This window comes from Chrysochloris asiatica, unplaced genomic scaffold (assembly GCF_000296735.1).
Source record: "Chrysochloris asiatica unplaced genomic scaffold, ChrAsi1.0 scaffold00001, whole genome shotgun sequence".
NCBI classification, from domain to species: Eukaryota; Metazoa; Chordata; class Mammalia; order Afrosoricida; family Chrysochloridae; genus Chrysochloris; species Chrysochloris asiatica.
Genome location: NW_006408519.1, coordinates 15301251 through 15326561, shown reverse-complemented (window position 1 = coordinate 15326561; position 25311 = coordinate 15301251). Strand labels below are relative to the sequence as shown.

General features: G+C 35.7%; 1 protein-coding gene across 2 annotated transcripts in view; it reads left to right on the top strand.

The window, feature by feature from the left end:
• The window catches only part of CSMD3 (CUB and Sushi multiple domains 3), a 1928297-nt gene that overhangs the window by 1424169 nt on the left and 478817 nt on the right, over positions 1-25311 (top strand). For both annotated transcript variants that reach the window (XM_006830658.1, XM_006830657.1), the window contains 2 exons: positions 2588-2714; positions 6626-6828. In XM_006830658.1, the coding sequence (XP_006830721.1) occupies positions 2588-2714; positions 6626-6828 (330 nt within the window). The remainder of the gene's footprint in view (positions 1-2587; positions 2715-6625; positions 6829-25311) is intronic.

Sequence of the window (25311 nt, the reverse complement as noted above, 5' to 3'; positions counted from 1 at the left end):
GCGGAGCACCTGGTAGTTTCGAACCGCTGACCTTAAGGTTCGCAGCCCGATTCGTAACCATTACACTACCAGAGCACCTGTACATAGACCAAAAGGCAGTTATTCAAAGAGAATAAGGGGAAACAGACAATTTAAGTTAGGAAAGGTATGTGTCAGGGATGTATCCTTCTGCCTTATGTATCAGTCTGTATGCTGAACAAATAAGCAGAATTTAGATTATATGAAGGAAAACATGGCATCACAATTGGAAGAAGGCTCATTAACAATGTGATAGACATTGCTTTCTGAAAGTGAAGAAAACTTGAAACAGTGATGAGGATCAAAGACTACTGCATTCAATATGGATTGTACTTCGATATAAAGAAAAGAAAAATCCTCACATTTGGGTCAATAAATAATATCATGAAAATGGAGAAAAGAATGAAGTTGTCAAAGCCCTCAGTCTGCTTGGACCCACAATCAAAGCTCAGGGAAGCAGCAGTTAAGAAATCAATGACTACAGTGTATTAGGGGAATCTATTCCGGAAGATCTCTGTAAAATGATAAAAAGCAATGATGTTACTTTGTGGATTAAAGTGTTTCTGATCCAAGCCACACTATTTTCAATCACCTCATAGGCATGTGAAAGTTGAACAATGACTTTAGTATTGTGAAGAACATTTGAAGTACCATGGACTGTCAGACGAACAAAGATAGCTGTCATGGTAGAAGTGCAGCCAGAATGCCCTTTAGAAGTGAAAATGGTGACACTTGGTTTTTTGTACTTTGAACTTGTTTTGCAGAGGTAGCAGTTCCTGCAGAAGGGTACAGTGGCAGCAGTAATGAGCGCTAACATAATCATTGTGAGGATGGCACAGGGCCGCCCGGGCAGTGTTTTGTTCTGTTGTACATAGGAACACAATGAGTTGGAACCAGCTTGATGGCACCTAACAACAACAACAGAAATAGTGCTAAGAACAAGAATATTAAAGATATCAGAAGTTTTTCAAATATTTAAACCAAAAATAAAATCTTCGTTTTTTAGTTTAATATATATTGTTGTTGTGTAGTGCCGTTGAGTTGGTTTCAACCCATAGCGACCCTGTATATGTTTTCCAAGGAGCAGCTGGTGAGCTTGAACCGCCATCCTTGCAGTTCAAACGGCTCTGCGGTCTGGCGTATTAATCCACAGCGCCACACTATGCTACACACACACACACGTGTGTGTGTGTTTAGCGTAGTGGTTATGAATTGGACTGCTAACCTTAAGGTCAGCAGTTAGAAACTACCAGCTGTTCCCTCGGGAGAAAAATGCCGCTTTCTGCTCCTGTAAAGATTTACAGCCTCAGAAACCCTGTACAGAGTCACTATGAGTTGGAATTGACTCCACGGCACACAACAACAACAACATTTGGAAATTTTCAAATGTGTGCTTCATTGCAATTTTTTCTTCATTTCTCTGGTTTAGAAATGTATAACAATATATATATAAACTAAAATACTTTCTTTCTCCTCCAAGAATAGAATGAGATTCTTCTAATTTGCCTGCTTAACAAAGTGAAATCACTCTTGAACTGCTGACCTTACATCTAGCTGTCCAGTGCTTATCCTACAGTACCACCCCAGAGCTCCAAATCACTCTGTAGTTGTTGTTAAGTGACTTCAAGTCAATTCTGACCCATAGTGACCCTGCATAAGGTTTCTGAGGAGTGGCTGGTGAACTTGAACTACCAATCTTGTGGTTCAAACTGACCTTGCAGTCCAGTGCATTAACCCACAGTGCGACACTAGGACTAAAGACATCCCCAAAGTAATACACAGTATTAAAAGTGATACGATATCCTAAGATATGCTTTGCTTTATATTGCAGTTTTGTTAATTTGATGAACTTTATAAATATTAGGGAGCACATTAAATTAAAACCAAACTAGACTTAACTACCAGCTGCTCCACGGGAGAAAGATGAGGCGATCTGCTCCCGTAAAGATTTACAGCGTCGGAAACCCTGTTCAGGGTCGCTATGGGTCGAAATCGACTCGACGGCACTTAACAACAACAACAACAACAACAGACTTAACTAGAGGAAGAAATTGAATGACTTTGACACTTTGACTTTTGGGAGGTTAAAATGGCAAGAGTACAGAGTGATTTAAAGGCAGAATAAAAGGAGAATAAAATTTTGGAGACCTGAGGGACTGTAGTAAAATTCTTTTTTCTCAGAGGAGGGGTAGCAAGATGATAAACTATTCACCTTATGTCCAACTAACAGCAACTTTCCATATGTTTTCCTGTTTTAATTATTGTTATTTTACAACACATCTTAAAATGGTTGGAAAAGTGAACCCTGAATCCTTGAGTGCATCTTTATTTATCCCCCAATTAGGTTTGTTTTATTATCTTTTATGAATGTGGCTTAAGACACGATTATAGTATTGTACAATATGCTCTTCCTTCAATTAATACCTTAAGGAAAATAGATTTATACAAATGTATATTTCAAGACACGAAAAAAATATTAATTCTTGTTTGCCTTAATGTTAAAAACATACTCTTGAAAAATGTGTAGTCATTTTGAAAAGACTGACAGTGAATTTTTTTTTTTGATTAGCTGAATGTGGAGGTCGCTTCAAAGGAGAATCCTCAGGAAGAATCTTATCTCCTGGTTATCCTTTTCCCTATGACAATAATTTGCGTTGCATGTGGATGATTGAGGTAGATCCAGGTAACATTGTCAGGTAAATGAATTTCATTTTCTAAAATTGCTTTATTTCTTGTTGAGGGTAAAAACTTAAAAAATTAAAAAATTAAAAAAGATGAAGAAAGTAATCTAAATTTCCTGACCATACCCTATATATGAAACGTCAATCAACATTTTTCACTATAATTAAGCTTGCTAAGGGAAGACTTGATTTTTTTTTTTTTTTGCATTTGTACTATGAAACGTATTCATAGCACAATGATTGGTTCGCAGACCACAAAGCAGCTCATTTAGCTCCTTAGAGTGAAGCTTTTCATAGTTATAAGAGAACATTGTTGTGGTTATGTGTCCTGGAATGCATTCTGACGCATAGGGAGTCGCTATAGGGTTTCTGAGGCTGTAAATCTTTAAAGGATCAGAAATCCTCATCTCTCTCCTACGGAGTGACTGGTAAATTTGAACTTCTGACCTTGTGGCTAGCAGCCCAATGCACAATCTACTATGATACTTGAGCTCCCTATAAGAGGCCATGTTGTTGTTAAGTGCCCTTAAGTCAGTTCCCATCCATAATGACCCTGTATAGGGTTCCCAAGGAGTAGCATGTGAGCTTGAACCATCGACCTTGTGGTTCAAACTGACTTTGCACTCCAGCTCATTAACCCACAGCTTCACACCAGAATTCCATAAGAAGACATAGCAGTTTGAGAATTTCTTTTGCTTGTGGACTGTGTTCCTTCAATACTTGATTTCAGATGCTGAGTTCACTATTTTGAGAAATACACAAAGTTCTGCAGGCTGCTATCATAGTCCAACCTCACTAAGGTTAAGAGAACTAAGAACAGAGAGAGACTCAATAACTGTTGACATCTTTCCAGGGCATGACACGTTGCTGGCATCTTCTTTCTGTCCTTTAATCTATGCTTGTTCTTTCTCTCTTTAGGTGCTGAGTTTAGTTTAGATGGTTCACAACTCTTCACATTGGTGCCCTTCACACGAGGGCAGAACCATCATCTCCTATACCCTATATACCACTCAGCTTTCATAGAGCATCTCAGGCATTGAATCACAGTTTTACCGTTATGACATTTGCTGGGAATGGATTAATAAGTGAACAAATTCTCTTGTCTTGTGAACCAGTTAGTGTGCTACTGGTCACAAAACACTTTTTAAAATGTAAGAATGATTACTACTTATAAATCGAATTTCAGATAATTTTCTGAGAGGTGATGGTTGTATTGGAAATAGGTATTGCTTTTCAAATCACAAGCTTAAAGGTACAAGTCCCATACTTGGTTGTATGTAATGTGAACTGGCACACTGCTTTTGCAAGGCGATTCAGTAACAAAACTAAAAATACACTTTGCTGGATATATTCCCATTTTATTTTTCTCCAGTTTACTAGACATATTGCTTTATTTAAATATTAGAATTAATAAGTTAAAATTAAATACAACAAGATCCAATGATATTAATCTAATTTTTTAAAAATCAGTATTTGAGATTAAATTACTATAACATTTAAAGCTCTTATAATTCACATACCATATAAAAATGGACACAGATAAAATTTAACATGTTGATATAATTGGATTTCTATTACTTGTCACTAAGAACAAAAAGTATAAACTGCTACAGAAACCATGTTTTTTTCTAGTTTAGACATAAGCAAACTAGATTTAATGTAATATAATGAAGTGATAAAACATATAAAATGGATTCAGATAATGAATCTAAATCAAGACTTCCTCTATTATCTTTTGGCAGTTATTTTATCCATGTAAACCTTGTTTGCTGTATTAACAAATTGATACAAAATTATACTGGCCTCATTGAATTAATATAAAAATTAAATAAGAAAATATATATGAAGTATTCTATACCACACCTTAACATAAAAAATGGTCTTTGAATGCTATTGGTTATTCCTATAATTAAAATTTATGAATACTGAAAAGAATGTTTATCTAAAATTCTGTAATTTTGTAAGGTGTTGTAATTGTGTCTTTAATCTGTTTTAGAAATATAAATTATGCTGCTGAAAATAATTCCTGTAGATTACATATAAAAATAAGTCAAAATTATTACCACAAAACCATAGAAATATTGATTAAATAAAAATATCAAAATGTGAAGTTATTGGTTCTTGACATCTCCTCAATCTAGGTCAATACACTTTTGAGGGCAATGTTTCCATCTCTCTCTGAGCTTTCCCTGGGAGTCCTGGTGTGGTTGGTTTGAACCACAAGGTTCAAGCTTACCTGCCTTCCTCAGAGACCCTATACAGAGTCACTGAGAGTCAGAACTCAGGACGCCATTTAACAACTGCAGCAACTACCTTTCCCTGAAGAATGATGTGAACTTCCTTTCCATCATGTCAGTTTTAGCATTCTTGAGGAACTCTAATTGTATTACTTTTCAATGTTCTTTTAATTCAAGGAACAAAATGTAGTCTGAAAGATCGAAGCTTTAGGCTTAAAGATTTCCCAACAAAATTCTCATAGGAGATCTCTGGCTGCCCTCAAAGAATGAGTAAGTGCATTGTCATCATGAGATAAAAGTCCTAGGTGCAACATTGCTGGTCTTGTCCACCAACGCTGCTTTCTTAAGGCTTTTTCATAAGTCACCACAATCATCCTGTGTCCTTTGAGAAAATTTATTAAAATTATCCCTTTGGGAAGAAGGTTGCCGTAACCTTTATGTGGACTCCTGGTGCAGTACTGTAGGATCAGCACTGGACTGCAAACCACAAGGTCAGCAATTCGAAACCACCAGCTGTTCCTTAGAAACCCTACTGAGGGTCGCTATGAGTTGGAACCAACTCAATGGTACTTAGCAACCACAGCAACCTTCCACATTGACCTCTTTGCCTTGAATTTAACTGGCCTAGAACATACTATTGTTAGCTAGCCTAGAAGATGACCCAAAATAGTAAGCCATTATTTTGATTGAACCTTTTTTGGAAGGTATCCTAATAAGACTAAGACAAGTATATTACTGAGAGAACTTGTCTATAGCCGTTCCCTGATTACAGAGATATGTTTAAGTGTGCTTTTTCTTAGAATAAGCTTGTGCATGTAGGAACCTTAGTAGAAATATGTGTGTATTTACCCTCTTACATGTTGTTGTTGTTAAGTGCCGTCGAGTCGGTTCCGACCCATAGCGAACCTGTACAGGGTTTCCGAGGGTGTAAATCTTTACGGGAGTAGAAAGCCTCATCTTTCTCCCGCGGAGCAGCTGGTAGTTTCGAACCGCTGACCTTAAGGTTCGCAGCCCGATTCGTAACCACTACGCTACCAGAAAAAATAAGCACAAAAAATCTCAGCTGCTACAATAACCACCAAATTTTGGTTACTGTTGGTTGCTACAGCTGATGTTTTTATACCTCCCACAGACTATATGAGTCTTGGGATGGCACTGTAGGATAAGCACTGGACTGCTATCCTCAAGGTTGTTGTTGTTAAGTGTCATTGAGTCATTTCTGATTCATAGAGATCCTGTATAGGGTTTCCTAGGAGCAGCTGATAAGGTTGAACCACTGACTTTCTAGTTCAAACCAACTCTTGCAGTACAGCATCATACTGGGTAGGTGGTTCGAAGCCAATAAGTCATTCTTCAGAAACCCTTCACAGGATTGTTATAAGTCAAACCAACACAACAGCACTTACAAACAATAGTAACAACATATGTGCTATGAGGTTGGTATTTCAAACCCATAAGCCCCTCTTCAGAAGCACTATTCAGGGTTGCTGTAAGTTGAAGGTGACTCAGCGGCACTTAACAGACAGCAAATCTCCCTTAAGATTTTATAGAATATATTATTTACATATTGTATTTTTCAGTTTTAAAGGACTATCTAATAAAAGCCAAGAATTTTTTTTTTTTTCTATTCCTTACTTGAAATTGAATCCTTGTTTAAAATAACCAAATGGATGTCTGATTCTCCAACAGCCTACAGTTTCTTGCTTTTGATACGGAAGCATCACATGATATACTCAGAGTTTGGGACGGTCCACCTGAAAATGAGATGCTCTTAAAGGAAATTAGTGGATCTCTTATCCCTGAAGGAATTCATAGCACCCTCAATGTAGTAACCATCCAATTTGACACGGATTTCTATATCAGCAAATCTGGATTTGCAATTCAGTTTTCAAGTAAGTTATTCCTTTATTTCTTAAATGGAAAATATAAATGTCATTAAATTAGTCCTGGCAATTTTGTTGTTCAAAATTTTAACGTATAAATGTTAATGATCTTAAATCCTTGTTCTCCTTTTTCCTCTGCTATTAAGGTAAAATATACCTGGGAAGAATTATAAGTAACTTAAGATGTTTATTTTGGGGACACAAGTAACTGTCAAACCAATTATCCTTAAAATAAAGATAGTAATAAATTAATTTAATTTATGAAATAATTAAATGCCTTAAACTGATAATCTATATATAGCATGTAACTATAGATTTAAGTGTGAAGTTTGCATTGGATAATGAAGAAAATTAATCCTTGCCATTACAAAAAAAAAAAAAACAACAACCAAAAAACATAAAAATCATATTTTTACTAATGTTACTTTTCCTTTCTTAAGGATATTAATTATATATTCACAGATTTATTGGACAAAACGTTTAAGATGTACTTTTAAATTCCATATTTCCTAAAACAATAAAAGGCCATTCATTGTAGGCAATTATCAGTGTTCGTGGTTTGTTTTCCTTTTCCTATTTTTTTTATGATACCGTTAAGTGTCTAAATATATGTTGTTTTGTAAAAGAGATTTTGGTTTAGTGGTGGGAGGAAAAAAAAAATAAACTTTTAAGTACTGCATTTATTTCTACAGTTAACACATCTCTTTAAAAAGCGTTATCTAATGAATCCTCTAATATTATGGTCTTTGAAAACCCTATCAACACAATCATATTGAGATTTTCAAGATCATCAGTGGGAAGATAGTCTAAACCACTATTCTTCAAATGTGTCTAAATTCAAATTCTGGATCTTTACTTGCTTACTGCTAATCTAGGACACCTTATGTTACCTCAGGCTGAGTTATCTAGTCAACAGAAAAATTATATTGCTCATTTCATAAACAGGTTATTAGGAGTTAACATGATAATATGTGTGTAGCAGTTGGTGTGGAATCCAGTTAATGTCTTGGCAACTATTATCATTAGATAAATAAAGATGAAAGTGAATGACTTGAAAATCATAAAAAATAATGGGAAAAACATGAAGGATTTTTGAAATGAATGTCAACTATATATATATATATCACTTTGGGTAAGATCAATACAATTAAATAACTGACTTGTCAAGGCTTTTTGTTCACGGAAGATCGCTGTTGGACTGAACTGAATAACACAAATGAATTGTCTTGGATTATAGAAGCTAAGAACATGTAAGAGAAATATATTGCTTAAAAGCAACAGTAAATTTGCACTTTGAAGAAGAAGGGTTAAAAATAAGGACATACTCATGTAATAGGTGTACATAAAAAGTTTCTATTTCTGAAACATTCATGAATTCAGTTATTGCAATTAATGATATCTTTATTCTCCCTTTTCTACTGTTTATTTCTTTCCTTTTAAATCAGGAACATTTTGTCAAAGAATTGTTCATGAAAGCTGTTCAATTTCATCACATCCTAGTAGTATTTTGGCAACCAACAATTCTTTTTTCTTGGATTAGTAGCATATAGTGTTCTAGACTTAAATGCTAATTTTAAGTAAATGTTTATTTACAGTAATTTTAAATGTATATTAAATTAGTGTTTATGAATGCAAAATGTGTCCATGTAATATAAACAGACCACTGTATGTCTGTTTCTGAGTATTTTTATTGAGAATTTATTAAATTAGCAGTACATTTGTATATTTATTATATTTATAGACATATTAAAGTCATAGAATAAAACATATCATACCAGAGCTTTAATAAATCTGCCTTAGCAATATTATTTTAAGATGCATAGAAATGTATACTACTGATCTAGGACTAAACCCTACCTGTAGAAATAAATCTCCATTGAAAGCTAATATATTGTGAATAGCATCAATCAATGAAAACCAGCCTCTTGGTTGGAGGTCTTTTGTAGCATACAGATTATAGAACTTCTCCAAATACTTTTATTTCAAACGGGGAAAATTATTTTCATGAATTTTCATTTTTGATACCAAAACCATAGTAAGTATTTAATATCCATAATCTTTTTTGATCCTCACAAAAACTACATAAATTTATTTAGCAAATCAGCACTCTGAGATTCTGAAAATTCAGTTCATTTGTTCAAGGTCGTGTTCCTAGGAGATTCCTGTAATTGTTATTTAAAACCACATCTGTCTGAAAGGAACTTAACACAGTGCCTTGTATATAATCAGTGGTCGGTGGTTGTTACCATTAGTGTGCTATCATTATTATTATGTTTTTATATTAAATGTTGTCTAGTCAATTCTGACTCATAGACACCCTGCGTAGAGTTTCTGAGGAGCCTCTGGTGAGTTTGAACTACTGATTTTTAGGTTATCAGTCCAATGATGATCCTACAGTGCCACACCAGGATAGATACATGTATTTTCAAGCTAGAGGGCACAAGCTTTTTACACACAGATTATTTGTTACTTCATGTTAATTGTGCATCACTAGTGAAGTTTTATACCATTATGAGCTTGGCTTCCTGATTATGATCCCTAACACACATCAAGGTCACATTTTCAAGAAGCAGGTGCTTATCTGAGTGAAGCAGTGAGGAGAACTGATGGAAAGCTGAGAGCATGCAGTGCCTGCCCATTTAAAAGAGACAACTGCCCTTCTGGCTCTATCCTTTTGCCTTATGGGAAGAAAAGCTAATTTTCAAGTGAAACCTAGAATGTTTTTGAGAGTAACCGATAGCTCTGTTAAAAATTAGCTAAGAAAACAGGAATAAACCAGGACTGTTCCAAGAATATTAAGGTGTTGTTTCCTTAATTATGTCAGGTTTGATTCTGTCCGCCCTTCACCACAATGTCCATTCCTCTTTGGGGCATACAATAGCTGGTACTTACTGAGTGTTAAAATAATAATAATGAAAAGGAATGGGTCAGATAATAGTGGCAGGGTGAACTTCAGCAGTGGAATGTGACTAATAAAATGTATTTCAGTGAACTTGGTGGAAAGTGAATTTCACTGGCATGTGGTTCCCATACTAACTTTATAATTGTCAGCAAGCTGCTACCCATACATAGTCTTTTGCCTTCTCCTTCAGGATATATTCACTTTTGTTGAATCTGTCAGTTTGCCTTTGCCTCTTGGTGGTAGAGACCAAGAGGCACTTTTGCTTAATCAGAGCTCCTTAAGTCTGACATCGCCACCTCACACTGTCCTATGTGCTGTCTTTGCTTCTCAGCAGTCAGCCTCTATATTCCCTGCTTCAGTTTGTAATCTGCCTGTCTTGTTCCACTTCAGTTCTACAGGGAAGACATCTTTAGGTATCATGCTGTCATTTGCTGAGAGAATAGTTGATTTTGACACAGCATTTTCCATGCTCTTCACTCTTTGACCTCACTGTTAAGATTCTGTCCCTGCTGGGTAATACAAAATACTAAAGCCTGTCGCTTATACTGTTGAAAATTCTCAAGAAAATGAATCCCTTTTAGCCATGAGTGTTTAAAGTCTCCTGGCCTTAAAGACCTACAAGATGCCCCTGCTCTTGTTGTTAGCCTCATTATTGCTTCCTGAACCACAGCCAACTAGCCACTCACGACATTATCCCTACAGCCAGGTTTTCTTCACATTTACACCCAAATGCTCCTCCTAAAACATGTATCAAACATCATTCCACTGTTTTAATTTTTTTTTTCCACACAACCCAAAATTCAAACTCATAACATTTAAGCTCTGCACAATTTGTATTCAACCTTCCTGCCAACCTGGTCTCTCGCTATGTATTTACATAATCTAACCCTGGAACTGGAGTGCAGGTGTGGTGCTGTGGGTAATGCACTAGACTGCAAGGTCGGTTTGATCTACAAGGTTTGTAGTTCAAACTCACCAGTTGCTCCTCAGAAACCCTATACAGGTCGCTATGAATCAGAACTAACTCAATGGCACTTAACAACAGCAATAACAAATGCCCTGTAACTACACTCTCCTCAAAGTTCTTTCACATTTCTGTATCTTTTGAAAATATGCTTCCATATTCCCAGATTGGCATGCCTATCATTCAAAATTTATAAACTCTTATTCATTGTCCCCACCCAAGACAAATGATACTTCTGGTACAACCACCTAGTTAGACTTAGTGTCTTCCATATCTCTTCCATTCCTGGTGTGCCACTGTGGGATAAAGTACTGGATTTCAGGGTTGGTTGAAACACAATGTCAGCACTTTAAACTCACCACCTGCTCTTTGGAAACTCTATACAGGGTGGCTGTGAGTCAGAACCAACTCAGTGGCACTTATCAACAACAACATATCTCTTCTGCTCTGATACTATTTACATATTACATTAAAATGGACATGTGTACCACTTGGCATGTTGTTGTTAGGTACCAACTCATAGTGACCCTGTGTACAACAGAATGAACCACGACCTGATCCTGGGCCACCTCACAATCATTGTTATGCTTGAGCCCACTGATGCTGCCACTTTGCCAATCCATCACGCTGGGGACTTCCTCTTTTTCTCTGACCCTCTACTTTACCTAACATAATATCCTTTTCCACTGACTAGTCCCTCCTGACAATATGTGTGAAGTATGAGACACGAAGTTTGGCCATCCTGGCCTCCAAGGAGTACTCTGGCTGCACTTCTTCCAACACAGAGCTGTTTGTTCTTTTGGCAGTGCATAGCACTTTCAATATTCTCCTCCAACACTATAAGCCAAATGCATCAATTCTTCTGTGGTCTTCGTTATTCACTGTCAAGCTTTTTCATGCATATGAGGTTATTGAAAACACCATAGCTTGGGTCAGGCGCACCTTAGTTCTCAAGCTGACATCTTTGCTCTTCAACACTTTATAAAGGTTTTGTGCAGCAGATTTGCCTAATGCAATACGTCATCTCTTTTCTTGACTGCTGCTTCCATGAGTGTTGATAGTTAATCCAAGAAGAATGAAGTCCTTGACAACATCTTTCTGGTATTTTCTGCTTTCAGCCAAGATCCATTGGACATCAGCAATGATATTCCTCATTCCACAGCCTCTTCTGAATCTGGCATGAACCTCTGGAAGCTCTCTGTCAATGTATGCTTGCAGCCATTTCTGTATTACTTTTAGTAAAACTTTACTTGCATAGGATATCAAAGATATTGTCTGATGATTTCCACATTCTGTTGGGTCACCTCTCTTTGGAATGGGTACAAATATGAATCTCTTCCAATCAGTCAGCCAGATAGTTGTCTTCCAAAATTCTTGGCATAGATGAATGAGTGCCTCCAGTGCTGCCTCACTTTCTTGAAACATTTCAATTTTTATTCCATCAATTCCTGGAGCCTTGTCCTTTGCCAATTCCTTTAATGCACTTTGGACTTCTCCCTTCATTATCTTTGGCTCTTGATCATATGCTACCTCTTGAAACAGTTGCACATCAATCATGTCCTTTTGGTACAGTGCTTCTGTGTATTCCTTCTATCTTCTTTTGATGCTTTCTGCATCTTTCAGTAATTTTCCCGGAAAATCTTTCAATAACAAAAGTCGTGGCTTGAATTTTTTTCTTCAGCTCCCCCAGCTTGAGAAATGTTGAGTGTGTTCTTTCTTTTTGGTTTTCTGACTCCAGATCTTTGCACATTTTGTTGTAATATTTGGCTCTATCTTCTAGAGCTGATGTTTGAAATTATCTATTCAGCTCTTGTATCTCCTCATTTCTTCCATTTGCTTTAGCATCTCTATAGTGGAGAGCAAGTTTCAGTGTCTCTTCTGACATCCATTTTGATCTTTTCCTTTTTTCTTGTCTTCTTAATGACTTTTTGCTTTCTTCCTTTATGATGTTCTTGATGTCATCCCACAACTCTTCTGGTCTTTGGTCATTAGTGTTAACTGTATCAAATCTGTACTTCAGCGATCTCTAAATTCAGGTGAGCTATATTCAAGGTCATATTTTGGCTCTCGTGGACTTATTTTCATTTTCTTCAGCTTCAGTTTGAATTTGCATATGAGCAATTGAAGGTCTGGTCCACAATCTGTGCCTGGCCTTGTTTTGACAGATGATGTAGAGCTTTTCCATGGTCTCTCTCCACAGATGTAGTCAATTTGATATCTAGTGAGGTCAATGTGTATAACCATCTCTTATACTATCTAAAGAAGGTATTTGAAATGAACAAATCATTGATTTTGAATAATTCTATCATGCAATGTCCCGCATCATTTCTATCACCAAAGCTATCTTTTCCAACTATTGAACCTTCCTCTTTGTTCCCAACCTTTGCATTCGAATCACCACTAATGATCAATACATCTTGATTGCTTCTTTGATCAATTTCAGATTGAAGAAGTTGGTAGAATTCTTCTATTTCATTTTCATTGGCTTTAGTGGTTGGTGCGTAAAATTTGAATAATAGTCAAGTGGTGGCCAGTTGGCATAGGAGAGTCCAATTGGTGGCTATTGTCATAGCATCTTGACTGATTTCACCTGCATTTTCCATTTCAGTAAAGGATTAACATTAATACTTCTAGTAGAATAAGTCAGGATGTATGTGTTACATCTCAGCTTTATATGCAGGCTCTCTAGTAGTGCATAAGGATCTCTGGTTACGAATCAGGCTGCTAACCTCAAGGTCACCATTTCGAAACTACCTGCAGTTCCATGGGAGAAAGACGAGGCTTTCTGCTCTCATAAAGATTTATAGCTTTGGAAACCCTATGCAGAATCTCTATAAGTTGGAACCACCTCCATGGCACACCAACACCACAAGTGTATACAGCTTTGGTGTGGTACCATAGGATAAGCACTGCACTGCTAACCAACCACAAGGTTGGAAGTTCAAACTCACCAGACACATTCAAAAAACCTCTACAGGGTTGCTATGAGTCAGAATTGACTGATAACACACTACAAAAACAATAATGTACAAAGGCAACTAACAACTAGCGTATGAAGTATGTTAGCCGTGTTCAGAGTAATTATTACACTGGGACCGATCTGAAAGACTAATCCTGAAAACCCATCTCTAGTCTCAATCTTTTCTTCGAAATTTACATCTTCTTTGCAAAGAAAGCATATAGGAGGTTGCTTGCAGATAAAATGAATTGTCCTCAAATAAGAAAATCTAACCTATTCTGATCTTGGATGATAGTAAAAGTGTTTGGCTCTGTTGCCCTGCCAATTATTTTGTATAACAATTAGTTATACCTTAGTCATTGGAAAGATACACAAAGTTCCCTGGCAATGAATCAGCAGGATTAATAGGAAATATGTGTTCTGAAAATATGTGCAGGTGGCTAAGCTGTTCTGCTGTAGAGCATGGAATATAATTTGAATGCCTTTGGCATGAATGTTTTGGGCATTTATTTTATAGGATAAAGTCATAATTATTTTATTACAGATTTTTAAAAAAAATTGCAACAGACTTTTATATCAGTAGAGTCCTGGTGTCACACCTAGTGTGGTGCCTGAAATAATGGACTGGACTGAAAGATCGGTTTGAATCACAAGGTCAGTGGTTCAAACACAGCAACTGCTCCTTGGAAACCCTATAAAGGAACGCTATGAGTCAGAACTGACTGGATGGTACTTTACAACTACAACAGTGGAATTTTGAAATTCCATGTTTAATAGAACAGTACATACTTTATACTACTTCTTAACTAGAATTCCAAAAAGATGTTCAAGACAAAGATAAGTTCTGCTGTAGGAGTTGTGACTAAGAACCCAAGCACAGAACCAGAAAGGTGTCAGGTAAACATGTTGCTGAAAAACTTAAAACGAAGCCAAAAAGATATCAGAAAAATATCTAGAAGGAATTTTAAAAATTACTATTTATAGATCCAAACATTTTAGCAACTCTAGAAACACATTTTTATACAACAGGAATCCTGAATAATCGAGTTGAAAACAAAGCAACACACACAAACAAAAACATATACTTAGATAAGTGGTAAAACTTTATAAGGAAACATTGTGTGTGGATTGTTTATTTTTCTGAAAAACCAGAAAATAGTAGAATACTGAATTAAAGCAGACTTTATTGCCTGATGTATTGTGTTAATAAGGTTTATGCTAATCAAGTGGACATTTTATATGCTAAGATATTAATCATATGGTGATTAGAAGTCATTACAATGTATTGAACAGGCCTTGATTATTTTAAAGTACCTGTCTTCTACAGGTATTTTGTTGTTGTTTTTAAGTAGAATTATTTTCTAAGCAATGTTTTCCTATTTCTTAGATTTATCCTTAGTACTACGACATCTTTGGTAGGAGTAGTTTATTTTTTCCTAATAACATTTAAACATGATGTAAAAGATTAGATATTTAGATTGAGAATGCAGTGGTAGTGATTATGTGCCGTGGATTCAGTTTCGACTCATAGCAACCCTGTACACGGTTTCTAAGGCTGTAAATCTTTATGGGAGCAAAAAGCCTCATCTTTCTCCCACAGAACAGCTGGTAGTTTCGAACTGCTGACCCTGAGGTTAGCAGCCTGATTTGAAAACATAATCACTGTGTTACCAAAACTCCTGGTGTGGCAGTACAGGATAATATGCTGGACCGCCAGGTCGGTTTGAGCCACAAAGATGGCAGTTCAAACCCACCAGCTGCTTCTCAGAAACCCTATACAGGGTTGCTATGAGTCGGAACTGACTGTACAGCACTTAACATTGTAACTCCTTAACCTACAATGCTACAATAGGGCTCCACTTTTATAATTATTTTGTTAGCAGCCCAATTTGTAACCACTATATTACCAGAGCTCTTTTGAGAATGCAGTATGTATATTTAAATCATGAAATGTTGGGAATGTAGACATAACAGTGTTTGAATATATTAAGGTACAGTGAGTTGATATTCTTGTTTTATAAATAGTCAACAAATTTTAAGTTGAAAAATCACTGGATTATATAGATTAACTACATGGATTTTACACTTTAGTATTTATAAGAAGTATTGGGTATTCCCGGTGTGGCACTGTGGGATAAACCACTAAATTGCAAGGTCAGTTTTACCACAAGGTCAGCAGTTCAAACTCACTAGCTGCTCCTTTGAAACCCTACAGAGCGTCGCTATGAGTTGGAACTGACTTGAAGACACTTAACAACAACAAAGACGTCCTGGTGGCAAGATGAGATAAGGATTGGGCTGCTAACTGCTAGATCCTTGGTTCAATCCCACCAGCTCTGTGAGAGTAAGATCAGACTCTTTTCTCCCATTAAGATTTATAGTCTCAGAAACTCTAAGGAGTAGTACTTATAGTAAGGATTCTATCAAAGCTGTTCATATTATTTGTGTACTAAGCACCCACAAAAATATTCTCAATTGAAAATAAAATTGATGATGAACATGCAACTTGTCTACAACTATTATCTGTATAAATAGGGACCATAGTAGCATCACTGACCCTATAAAAATCAGAAGATACAAATCTGTTAAAACAAAAACAGCGCAAATAGACAAAACTCTCACATGTTTATCATTTAGATTGATTGATAAGTCTTCTAATTTCCATCATGTTATTTTCTAAAATTTCTTTTGCAGTTATAAAAAGTGAAAGGACAAATATGTTACTATGCCAGCTCCCTTAGCAGAACTTCACAAATATTTATTGTTGTTATTGTTGTTGTTAAGTGCAGTCAAGTCGGTTCTGACTCCTAGCTACCTTTTATAGGATTTCCAAGGAATGCCTGGTGGACTTGAACTGTGAACCTTGCAGTTAGCAGTCCAGTGCTTTTCCTACAGTGCCACACCAGGACTTCAATTTTGCCTCAGTGACATCAGTTGCTTCAAACAAGACATCAGTTCTATTAGTTCCAATAAAAGATTTTTGATTTCCATTTCATGAAATCAAAGTAAAATCTATGCAAGTTCATTTTGTCAAAGATGAAAATCTGATATAAATTTAGAAAAATATTAGCATTTCAATGTTGTTCAATTTATTGGGATTTTTTTATGATTAGCATATGGTTTGTGAATCTTATGCAATTGAAATGAATGTGTTATACCATTGTTGGGTGGAGTATTCCATAAATACCAATGAATCTAAGTGAATGGGTGAATATTTTAATAATATAAATTTTAAAACACAATTTATTCCATATAGCAGCAAAAGTAATAGGAATCATTATTATATGGTTTTCCGCTTTCTTATTAATTGTTTCTAGTAATCCCCAAATCCCAGAATTCTATTTATAATTTGAGTTTTTAATTTGCTTTTATAATCTTTGGATATAAAGTTAGTTACCTGTATAGGTCCCTTTGACCATCGTCACCTTAACATACTCTTACTATTTTCCTAGTGTTGCTAAAACAATAATTACTATGAATGGGTGGTTCTAAGGAACAGACATTTATTTTCTCACAGTTCAGGAGCTAAAAGCTTGAATTAAGCACATCAGGGCCAAGGCAAGACTTGTAGCTCTGGGAGAAAACCCTGTCTCTTTGCAGCTCCCATTCCTAGGTCCCTTGACTATATATTGGTGGGATGCATCTTTCCCTGTCTTGGAGTTAATTTGCTTCTATGTCTAATGTACTCCTTTTGTATCTCAAAAGTGATCACACTCATTCGACCTTGTTAACCAACAAAAGCTATTTCCAAATGAGATTATAAACTCAGTATGTTGTTGTTGTTGACCTGGAGTCACTTTTAACTCATAGCAACCTTGTATAGGGTTTTCAAAAAGTGACTGGTAGATTTGAACTTCTGACCTTGTGGTTAGCAGCCAGTGTTTATCATAAAGTCCAATACTAGGACTCCAATCACAAGAATGGGTTCTTGTTGTTGTTAAGTTCCATCAAGTCAATTCCAACTCATAGCAACACTGTACAGGATTTCTGAGGAGCAACGGGTGGGTTTCAACCATTGACCTTATGGTTCAAACTGACCTTGCAGTCCAGTGTTTATCCTACAGTGCCACACCAGTACTCTGAGTAGGGGTGAAGATTTAAGGGTTAGGAGCTAGGGGTTAGGACTTATAGTACAAATTTGGGGAAAGGGGACATGATTCAATCAGTAATGCATACCTTTTAATTCTACATATACAAATTTTATCATAGATTACATCCCCACGTTTATCTCCATACTTGAACACAAGATACAATGAAACCAGGGAGGTATTGTCAATTATTAAAATACATTTCCAGTATCAAGTATTACACCTGGACCAGAGTAAGTGTACAACAATTTTTTTTTTTTTTTGATAAAATAAATTAATAAATATGTAGTGAGTTTAAATAGCACTCCTGGTATGGTGCTGTAAGATCAGCACTGGACTGTGAAACACAAGGTCAACAGTTCAAACCCACCAGCTGCTCCTCAGAAACACTATACAGAGTCGCTATGAGTTGAAACTGACTGGGCAGCACTTAACAACAACAATGTAGTTTAAATAAGAGATTATTACAGACTTGTCAATCTATTACAACACTGGCTTTGTGGTTTGTTTTGCATCTGATGCATTGCACACCTTTCTTCTCTTCCTGGATTAATGGAATTTGTCTTGCTGCCATCTACTTTAACCTGACCTACCATGTCATTAGGTGTATCCTTAGAAAGATAATGAAATTCTAAAGATAGCCACATTTCTGAGTAGCTGGCAGAGAGCAGGACTAATAATGATGTTGAACACTCTTTATAAAATTGATGGATCTTGTACAAAGCAAGGGCTCCATCAAGGGCAAAATTCTCCAGGGCAAAATGCACCTCTCAGTTACCATCTGCATTTAAAATATTGTCTGATTGATTTGACTCTAAATGGGATTTTCCTTCCAGATTAAATATTCCCATTACCCCTCTTGATTTTCTCATAGATAGTGAAGTGGAGACTATAGTGTCATGTCTTAGTCAATATCAAAATATAAGGCAATAAAAGTGGAAGGCGGAAACAAAAGGTTTTGTGAATATCAAATTTGGACTATGACCTTGGTGAAGTTTCCTGACATACTTTATATATGTATATGTATATGTATATGTATATATGTGTGTGTGTGTGTATACACAATGAATATTTTTAAAGCAGATTTTTAAGGATTTATTTTTAAATTGATAGGTTCGTGGAATTATATATATATTATTTCTAGAACTTCAGAATTTTACCTAATTCTACATCAAACAAGTAAAATGTTATTGTGCCAGTTTTACAAATGACACAGCTAAAATTCAGACAACTATCCCAATCTGATCAAGGTCAGTTTAATAACACAACTCTGACTAAAATCTAAGCTCCAGGTACCTACAACCTTAAATATCAACTGTATACAATTCAAGTTTCTTTATTCTTGAAAGGTGTTGAGATAAGTTTATTCCAAACTAGTCAACCTTCTGAACAGCTATAGCGTAGTGGTTACAAGTCAAGCTGCTAACCTCAAGGTCAGCAGTTTAAAACTACCAGCCGTTCAATCAATTTAGATTATTGATGAGGCTTTCTGCTTCAATAAAAATTTATAACCTCAGAAACCCTATACAGGGTCGCTATGAATCAGAACCGACTCCACAGCACACCGCCACCACCACACCACCACATAGTACATAAACACTTTAGTGTACTTTGATAATTTTTCAAAATATGACTTTTTATTATTATTATTCAGGCATACCTTAGGACTAAGTACCACAATAAAGCAAATACCATAGTAAAGTAATCAGTAAAATATTTTGGTTTTCTTAGGATAAGCACTAGACTGCTAACCTCCATGTCGATAGTTCAAACCTAGCAGCTAATCCTTGGAAACCCTTTACAGGGTTGCTATGAGTCATTACTGCCTCGATGGCAACTAACAACAACAGCACATACAAAAGTTAGGTTTACACTATGCTGTAGTCTGTTAAGTGTTTAGAAGTATTATGAAAAAGTCTGAAGTATTGAATGTGAGACCTTATCTAGAGAAGCTGCAATACCAAAGATGGAGGCAGAGATGGGGACATGGAGAGAGGGAGCAGCTCAGGACTCTAGATTCATGGGAAGAGAGGGTCTAAGAGATGGTGGCCAGGAGACAGACTTTCAGAATGTGCCCTTTGGTGGTATAAATATTATATATGCCTGAGTGTTTAAAAAAAAAAAGAACTAAAGTGAATAGAGAGAAATACTGTTAACTGATGGTACATGGAGGGGATTATAATCATTGTAATGAAACAAGGTGTATGATTTGTTGAATATAAAACTGATGATCTGCCCTGTAAACATTCACTCAATCCACAATAAAAACCCTAAAAAAAAAGTCTGAAGTATTATGAGAATTAGCAAAATGTAAGACAAAGAAGCGAGTGAGCAGGTGATGTTGGGAAAATGGTGCTGATAGACTTACTCAACACCTCTTTGTCATAAACATTTGATTTATGAAAATGCAGTATCTATGAAGTACAATAAAACAAAGCACACACACAAAATGAGTTATGTTTATACAAAGAAACTTTACAAACTAAACCAGTATTAGTTTGCACAAGGTTACTGAGATGGTAATTCACAAATTATCTTTGATTCTTTAATTCAGATTATCTCCCCTATTGTAGTTGATACCTATGCATACACTAGCTAGTATTGTGAAACTTGTATAAGTTAAAGTGGATACTTCCAAGAGGCCAAACTCTCAATTACATGTAAACAAATATTAAATGAGAAGTCAGAAGTATGTTTACAGAATAGAGGAGTTGAGACTATGATGAAAATTCAGCAATATTCTATACTGTTTAATGTTATCTTCTTTTTTTAACCTGAGAACATACTCCAGTTATCTAGAAGAGATTAGAGCAAATTAAGATGCACTGTAAATTTTGAGCTGCTTCATACTTGAAGTAAATTTCTCCCCGATCAAAAGAAATACTGTATTACAAACTAACTACCAACATACAAAAATGTCTAATTGTGGTTCTGTTTGTTGTTTCATTGATGTGTTAATTCTACAGATTTTTATTTCATAAACTATTTTTTAACTGTTGTGGAATAATGTCCTCGATTTATCCCTAAAATATAGTAAAGTTTGGTTTGATAGAGTCATATACTACTTAACAAGAAATACAAGTAACTCCATCGATTTAGATTATTGATGTAGATTTAGGGAATTGTAAAGAGAAATTCCAAGTAGCAGTAAAGTAAACTTTTCCAACATACATACTTTTTCATTTATATGAAGAAATACATTTCTGTATGTGATTACATAAGAATGAAGTATATTGAAAAGAAAATGTTTCTGCTACATATAATGAGGAGACACACAGTAGGTTAAGCATTGGAACCCACCAGCTTCTCCTCGGGATAAAGATGAGGTTTTCTGCTCCTGCAAAGGTTTACAGCCTTGTAAACCCTATACAGGGTCACGTAGCCACAACAACGTATATAATAACTCTTTACAAAATCACATTATTCTTATCTTTTATTGTTTTTACTGTCTGGGTTATGAGACTTATTCATTTAAAAACTGCCTTAGATGTAAGTTATTTGTGCTGTAATTAGTTATCCTAGAGGCAAGTCCGACTCATAGAGACACTGTGATAACAGGATGAAACACTGTACATTACAGCACCAGCATTATAATTGTTGTTCTGTTTAAGCTCATTGCTGCAGCCACTGTATCAATACATCTTGTTGGGAGGGTCTTCCTCTTTCTCACTGACTCTCTACTTTGTTCCAGAGACTTGTACCTCTTGTGTTTGTGGTATAATAAATATAGTGCCATTTGGGAAGTGAAAATTTGTCATTTCAATTTTACTTCTATTTTATTATAAAAGCCAAATGTTAGAAATAAAAGTCAGCTTTGAAAGTAAAAATCACTGGCATAAAAAATAAAGTACAAATTAGAAGATGCAATATTTCTGCAAATGGTAATTCAATTTCTTATACCAATGATTTACCTTCTAAGGTGACATTTATTTCAACCAATATAAATTAGATTACTATGATAAAGTAGAAGAATATTTACAATGATATTAATAACAGGATATATATGTATAAATGCATGCTAAATGTTAATCTTTCTACACTTTTACTCTTCAATAATCTGAAAATTGAAAGATTTCACATATTTGCAAACATTGTGGACCCATTGGATGTCCAAGTGGACAAGCTGGTAGTTGGATTGCAAGTTCTAGAATTCAGGTGAGAAATTAAGAGTGGAGAAACCAATTTGGGAAATATCAAGCAAAAATAATACTTAAAATCATAAGAACTGATAAAGTTATTAAGGGGAAATTGTAGAAAGAGGGAGAACATTTAGAATGAATTTCTGTAGCATTTTAGTTCTTGGACATCGGGCTGAATAGGTAAACACAGAGAAAGATACCAAAAAGAAGCAACAAACAAATCAGAGATAAAACCAGAGTAGGTTAGTTCCCTAACAGTGTTAAACATATATCTTTACTTTTGGAGAAAGTCCATCTTAAGCATAAAGCTTCCTGTGAGCGATATCCAGGACATGAGAAGCCCAAGCTTAACTGAAAATTTCTCATACTGTCTAATGTTACTATTGTCCAGTTTGAATGCTATAGAACATTTTTGAAATGTAAATCTTCATGGTAGAATGGTGCTATCCATTTCTGTATTGTAAAACCAATCCATTGTTGTTATTGCTGTTCCAAGCCTTAGTTCAGTTTTAACTTTGATGGAAACCATAAGCAATTCAAGAAAACTCAGTGCATTACCATTAGCATTTTACACAATTTTCTATTTAAAGTGGAAGATTATGATAGTCCATACCCTGTGTTCTCTTAAGGAACACTGATGAGTATTACAGAGTAAATTCACTTGAAACTGAAACAAATACTCACTCCACAGCCAAGGTTATTCTCTAATATAGATCAGATTGTTAATTCTATTAAAAACTTAAAAAAAAAAAAACTGCCTCAAAAATAAGTAGCATGAAATTAGCTGAATTATTTTTAAGGTGAATCCTTATATATACCTGCTTCAATTTTTCTATATATGTATGTAATCTCTACCTTTCATAATTTCTTTAGGGAGCTTTTATTTTATTTTGTTTTGTTTAACTAGATTGGGAGAGATTGAATTTCTGAGACAAGTATAGATAGGAGAGTCTAGTATGAGATTATTGGGTTGAAGCTCTGAAATCACATAGATCGGGGTACCTTTTAGTTTTTGTAATGTTGAGCAAGTTATGAGGATGCCTGAAATTTAGTTTCTTTATCTCCAAATAAAAATATAATAAGAACATTTTACTCATGGAGTATGCTTTGAGAAGCAAAAAATCTGTACTTGTAAAATCCCTGACCTTTTTAGAAATGCCACTTTATCCATAAAATGAAGCAAAATCTGTAAGGCTTTTTGGTTACTAAGTGATGACCTAGAGTTCTAGAATGGGAGTAGATTACTTAGATTTTATGTCATTTTATTGATTTGTAAATTACACCTGTAATTTGCATTATGGAACTTTTTCAACAACAGACTCAAGAAAGTAAATGCACACATTAGTACTTAAATAGACAAGGGTAAGCAAAAAAAGTATTGCTACTAGTGTTCCAGTTTATATGAGTTGATTCCAAACAAAACACTTTTAATCGTGTCACTAAGATCAGTGGAAAGGAGCTCTGGTAGCGTAGTGGTTACGAATCGGGCTGCGAACCTTAAGGTCTGCGGTTCGAAACTACCAGCCGCTCCGCGGGAGAAAGATGAGGGTTTCTACTCCCGTAAAGATTTACACCCTTGGAAACCCTGTACAGGGTCACTATGGGTCGGAACCAACTGGACGGCACTTATCAACAACAAGATTAATGGATGGATGCAGACAAGTTTCTCTCAGTAACACAGTTTTCTTAGACTCCTTGTTGTTATTAAGTGCCATCAAGTTGGTTCAGACTCATAGCGACCCTGTATAAGGTTTCCAAGAAACAGATGGTGAGTTTGAACTGCTGACCTTGTGGCTAGCAGTCCAGTGCTTATCCTATAGCACAACACTATGATTCCTAGGCTCCTTGTTGTTGTTGTTGTTAAGTGTTGTCAAATCAATTCCAACTTATAGCAACTGTGTATAGAGTTTCTGAAGAGGGGCTGGTGAATTTGAATTACCCACCTTAAGATTCAAACTGACATTGCAGCCCAATACTTATCCTACAGTCTCACACCTAGAATCCTTGTTGCTGTTGTTGTTAAGTGCCGTTGAGTTTGTTCTGACTCATAGTGACTCTGTGCAGGGTTTCTGAGAAGTGACTGGTGAGTTTGAACCACCAACACTGAAGTTTGAACTGACCTTGCTGTGGAATGCATACTCTACAGTGCTGTACTTTATTTATTTATTTATTTATTTTAAAGGAAAGGAAATTTACTATGCTATGGAAAAAAAATAATTTTGAGGTCACGGTTAATATGAAATTTTTAACAAAACTCAGGTAGATACCTTCCCAAAACACTGAAGCTTTGCAAGAAAATTATGGGAATATTGCACTACACACACACAACAGTTTTGTAACTGGATCAAGCGTCTTAGGGAAGGCTGGTAAGACCTCAAAGAGGAGCCAAGAGAGACAAGACTGTCAGCCCCAATAATTCAAGAAACTGTGACTGAAGTTCTGAAATTAGTGGGAGAAGATTCTGGACTTACCACTGATGCCAAGGCTACTGAAGTTGGGAATCTCACGTGGTTCTGCATTTTCAGTTTTTTCTAACATGGCTTCAACAGGCTTTCAATTCAATGGTTTCTGCCAAAAGCATTGCACAAAGATCATCTAGCTTGAAGGGTAAATCTTTTCATCAGTCTTTTAAGCAGGATTGAACCTAATGAAGACAATTCTGTGGAACTAATCATAATCAGAATTGAGGCTTACTTGGATTTACCAATAAGATCCAGAGAGCAAGGTTCAGTCAAAGTAGTAACTTCTAAGGAGATCTTGATTGGCTAGTTTAATTCAAGGCAGAGGTCAGCTCAGTTTCATGGATATCCAAAGATGTATTGTTGATAGATTTTGTTGAAGGACACAGGATGATTGTTGTTGTTAAGTGCCATCGAGTCAGTTCTGACTCAGCAACCCTATATAAGGTTTCCTAGGAACAGCCAGTGGGTTTGAACTGTCGACCTTGTGGATTGCAGTCCAGTGATGATCCTACTGCACTATACCAGGCATTCAAATTGAATGCATTAATTGAAGAAGTTTTTAAGAAATTGGAAAAATCTATTGTTGAAAAAAGTTCAGAAAAGGTGCATGAATGATTTGTTATTTTTTCATCAAGACGATGCACATGCTCATTCTTATAGGGTAGCAAGGCTGTCCTTAGAAAATTTTGCTGAGAAACCTTACCTAGCCACCATACAACCCTAATCTTGCCCAGACTTCTTTTTTCACAAAATTCAAAGAACATTGAAAAGGAACATGATTTGAATACCTTAAGGAATTCAAAACTGCCCTTTTGATGTGGTACACATCAATGAGGGCAGAATTCTTAAGGAAATAGTTGTTGTGTTTTTGTTAAGTACTGTTGAGTGTTCCAACACATAGAGACCCTGTATAGGGTTTCCAAAGAGTGACTGATGAGTATAAAACCTGACTTTGAGGTTCAAATTGACATTGCAGTC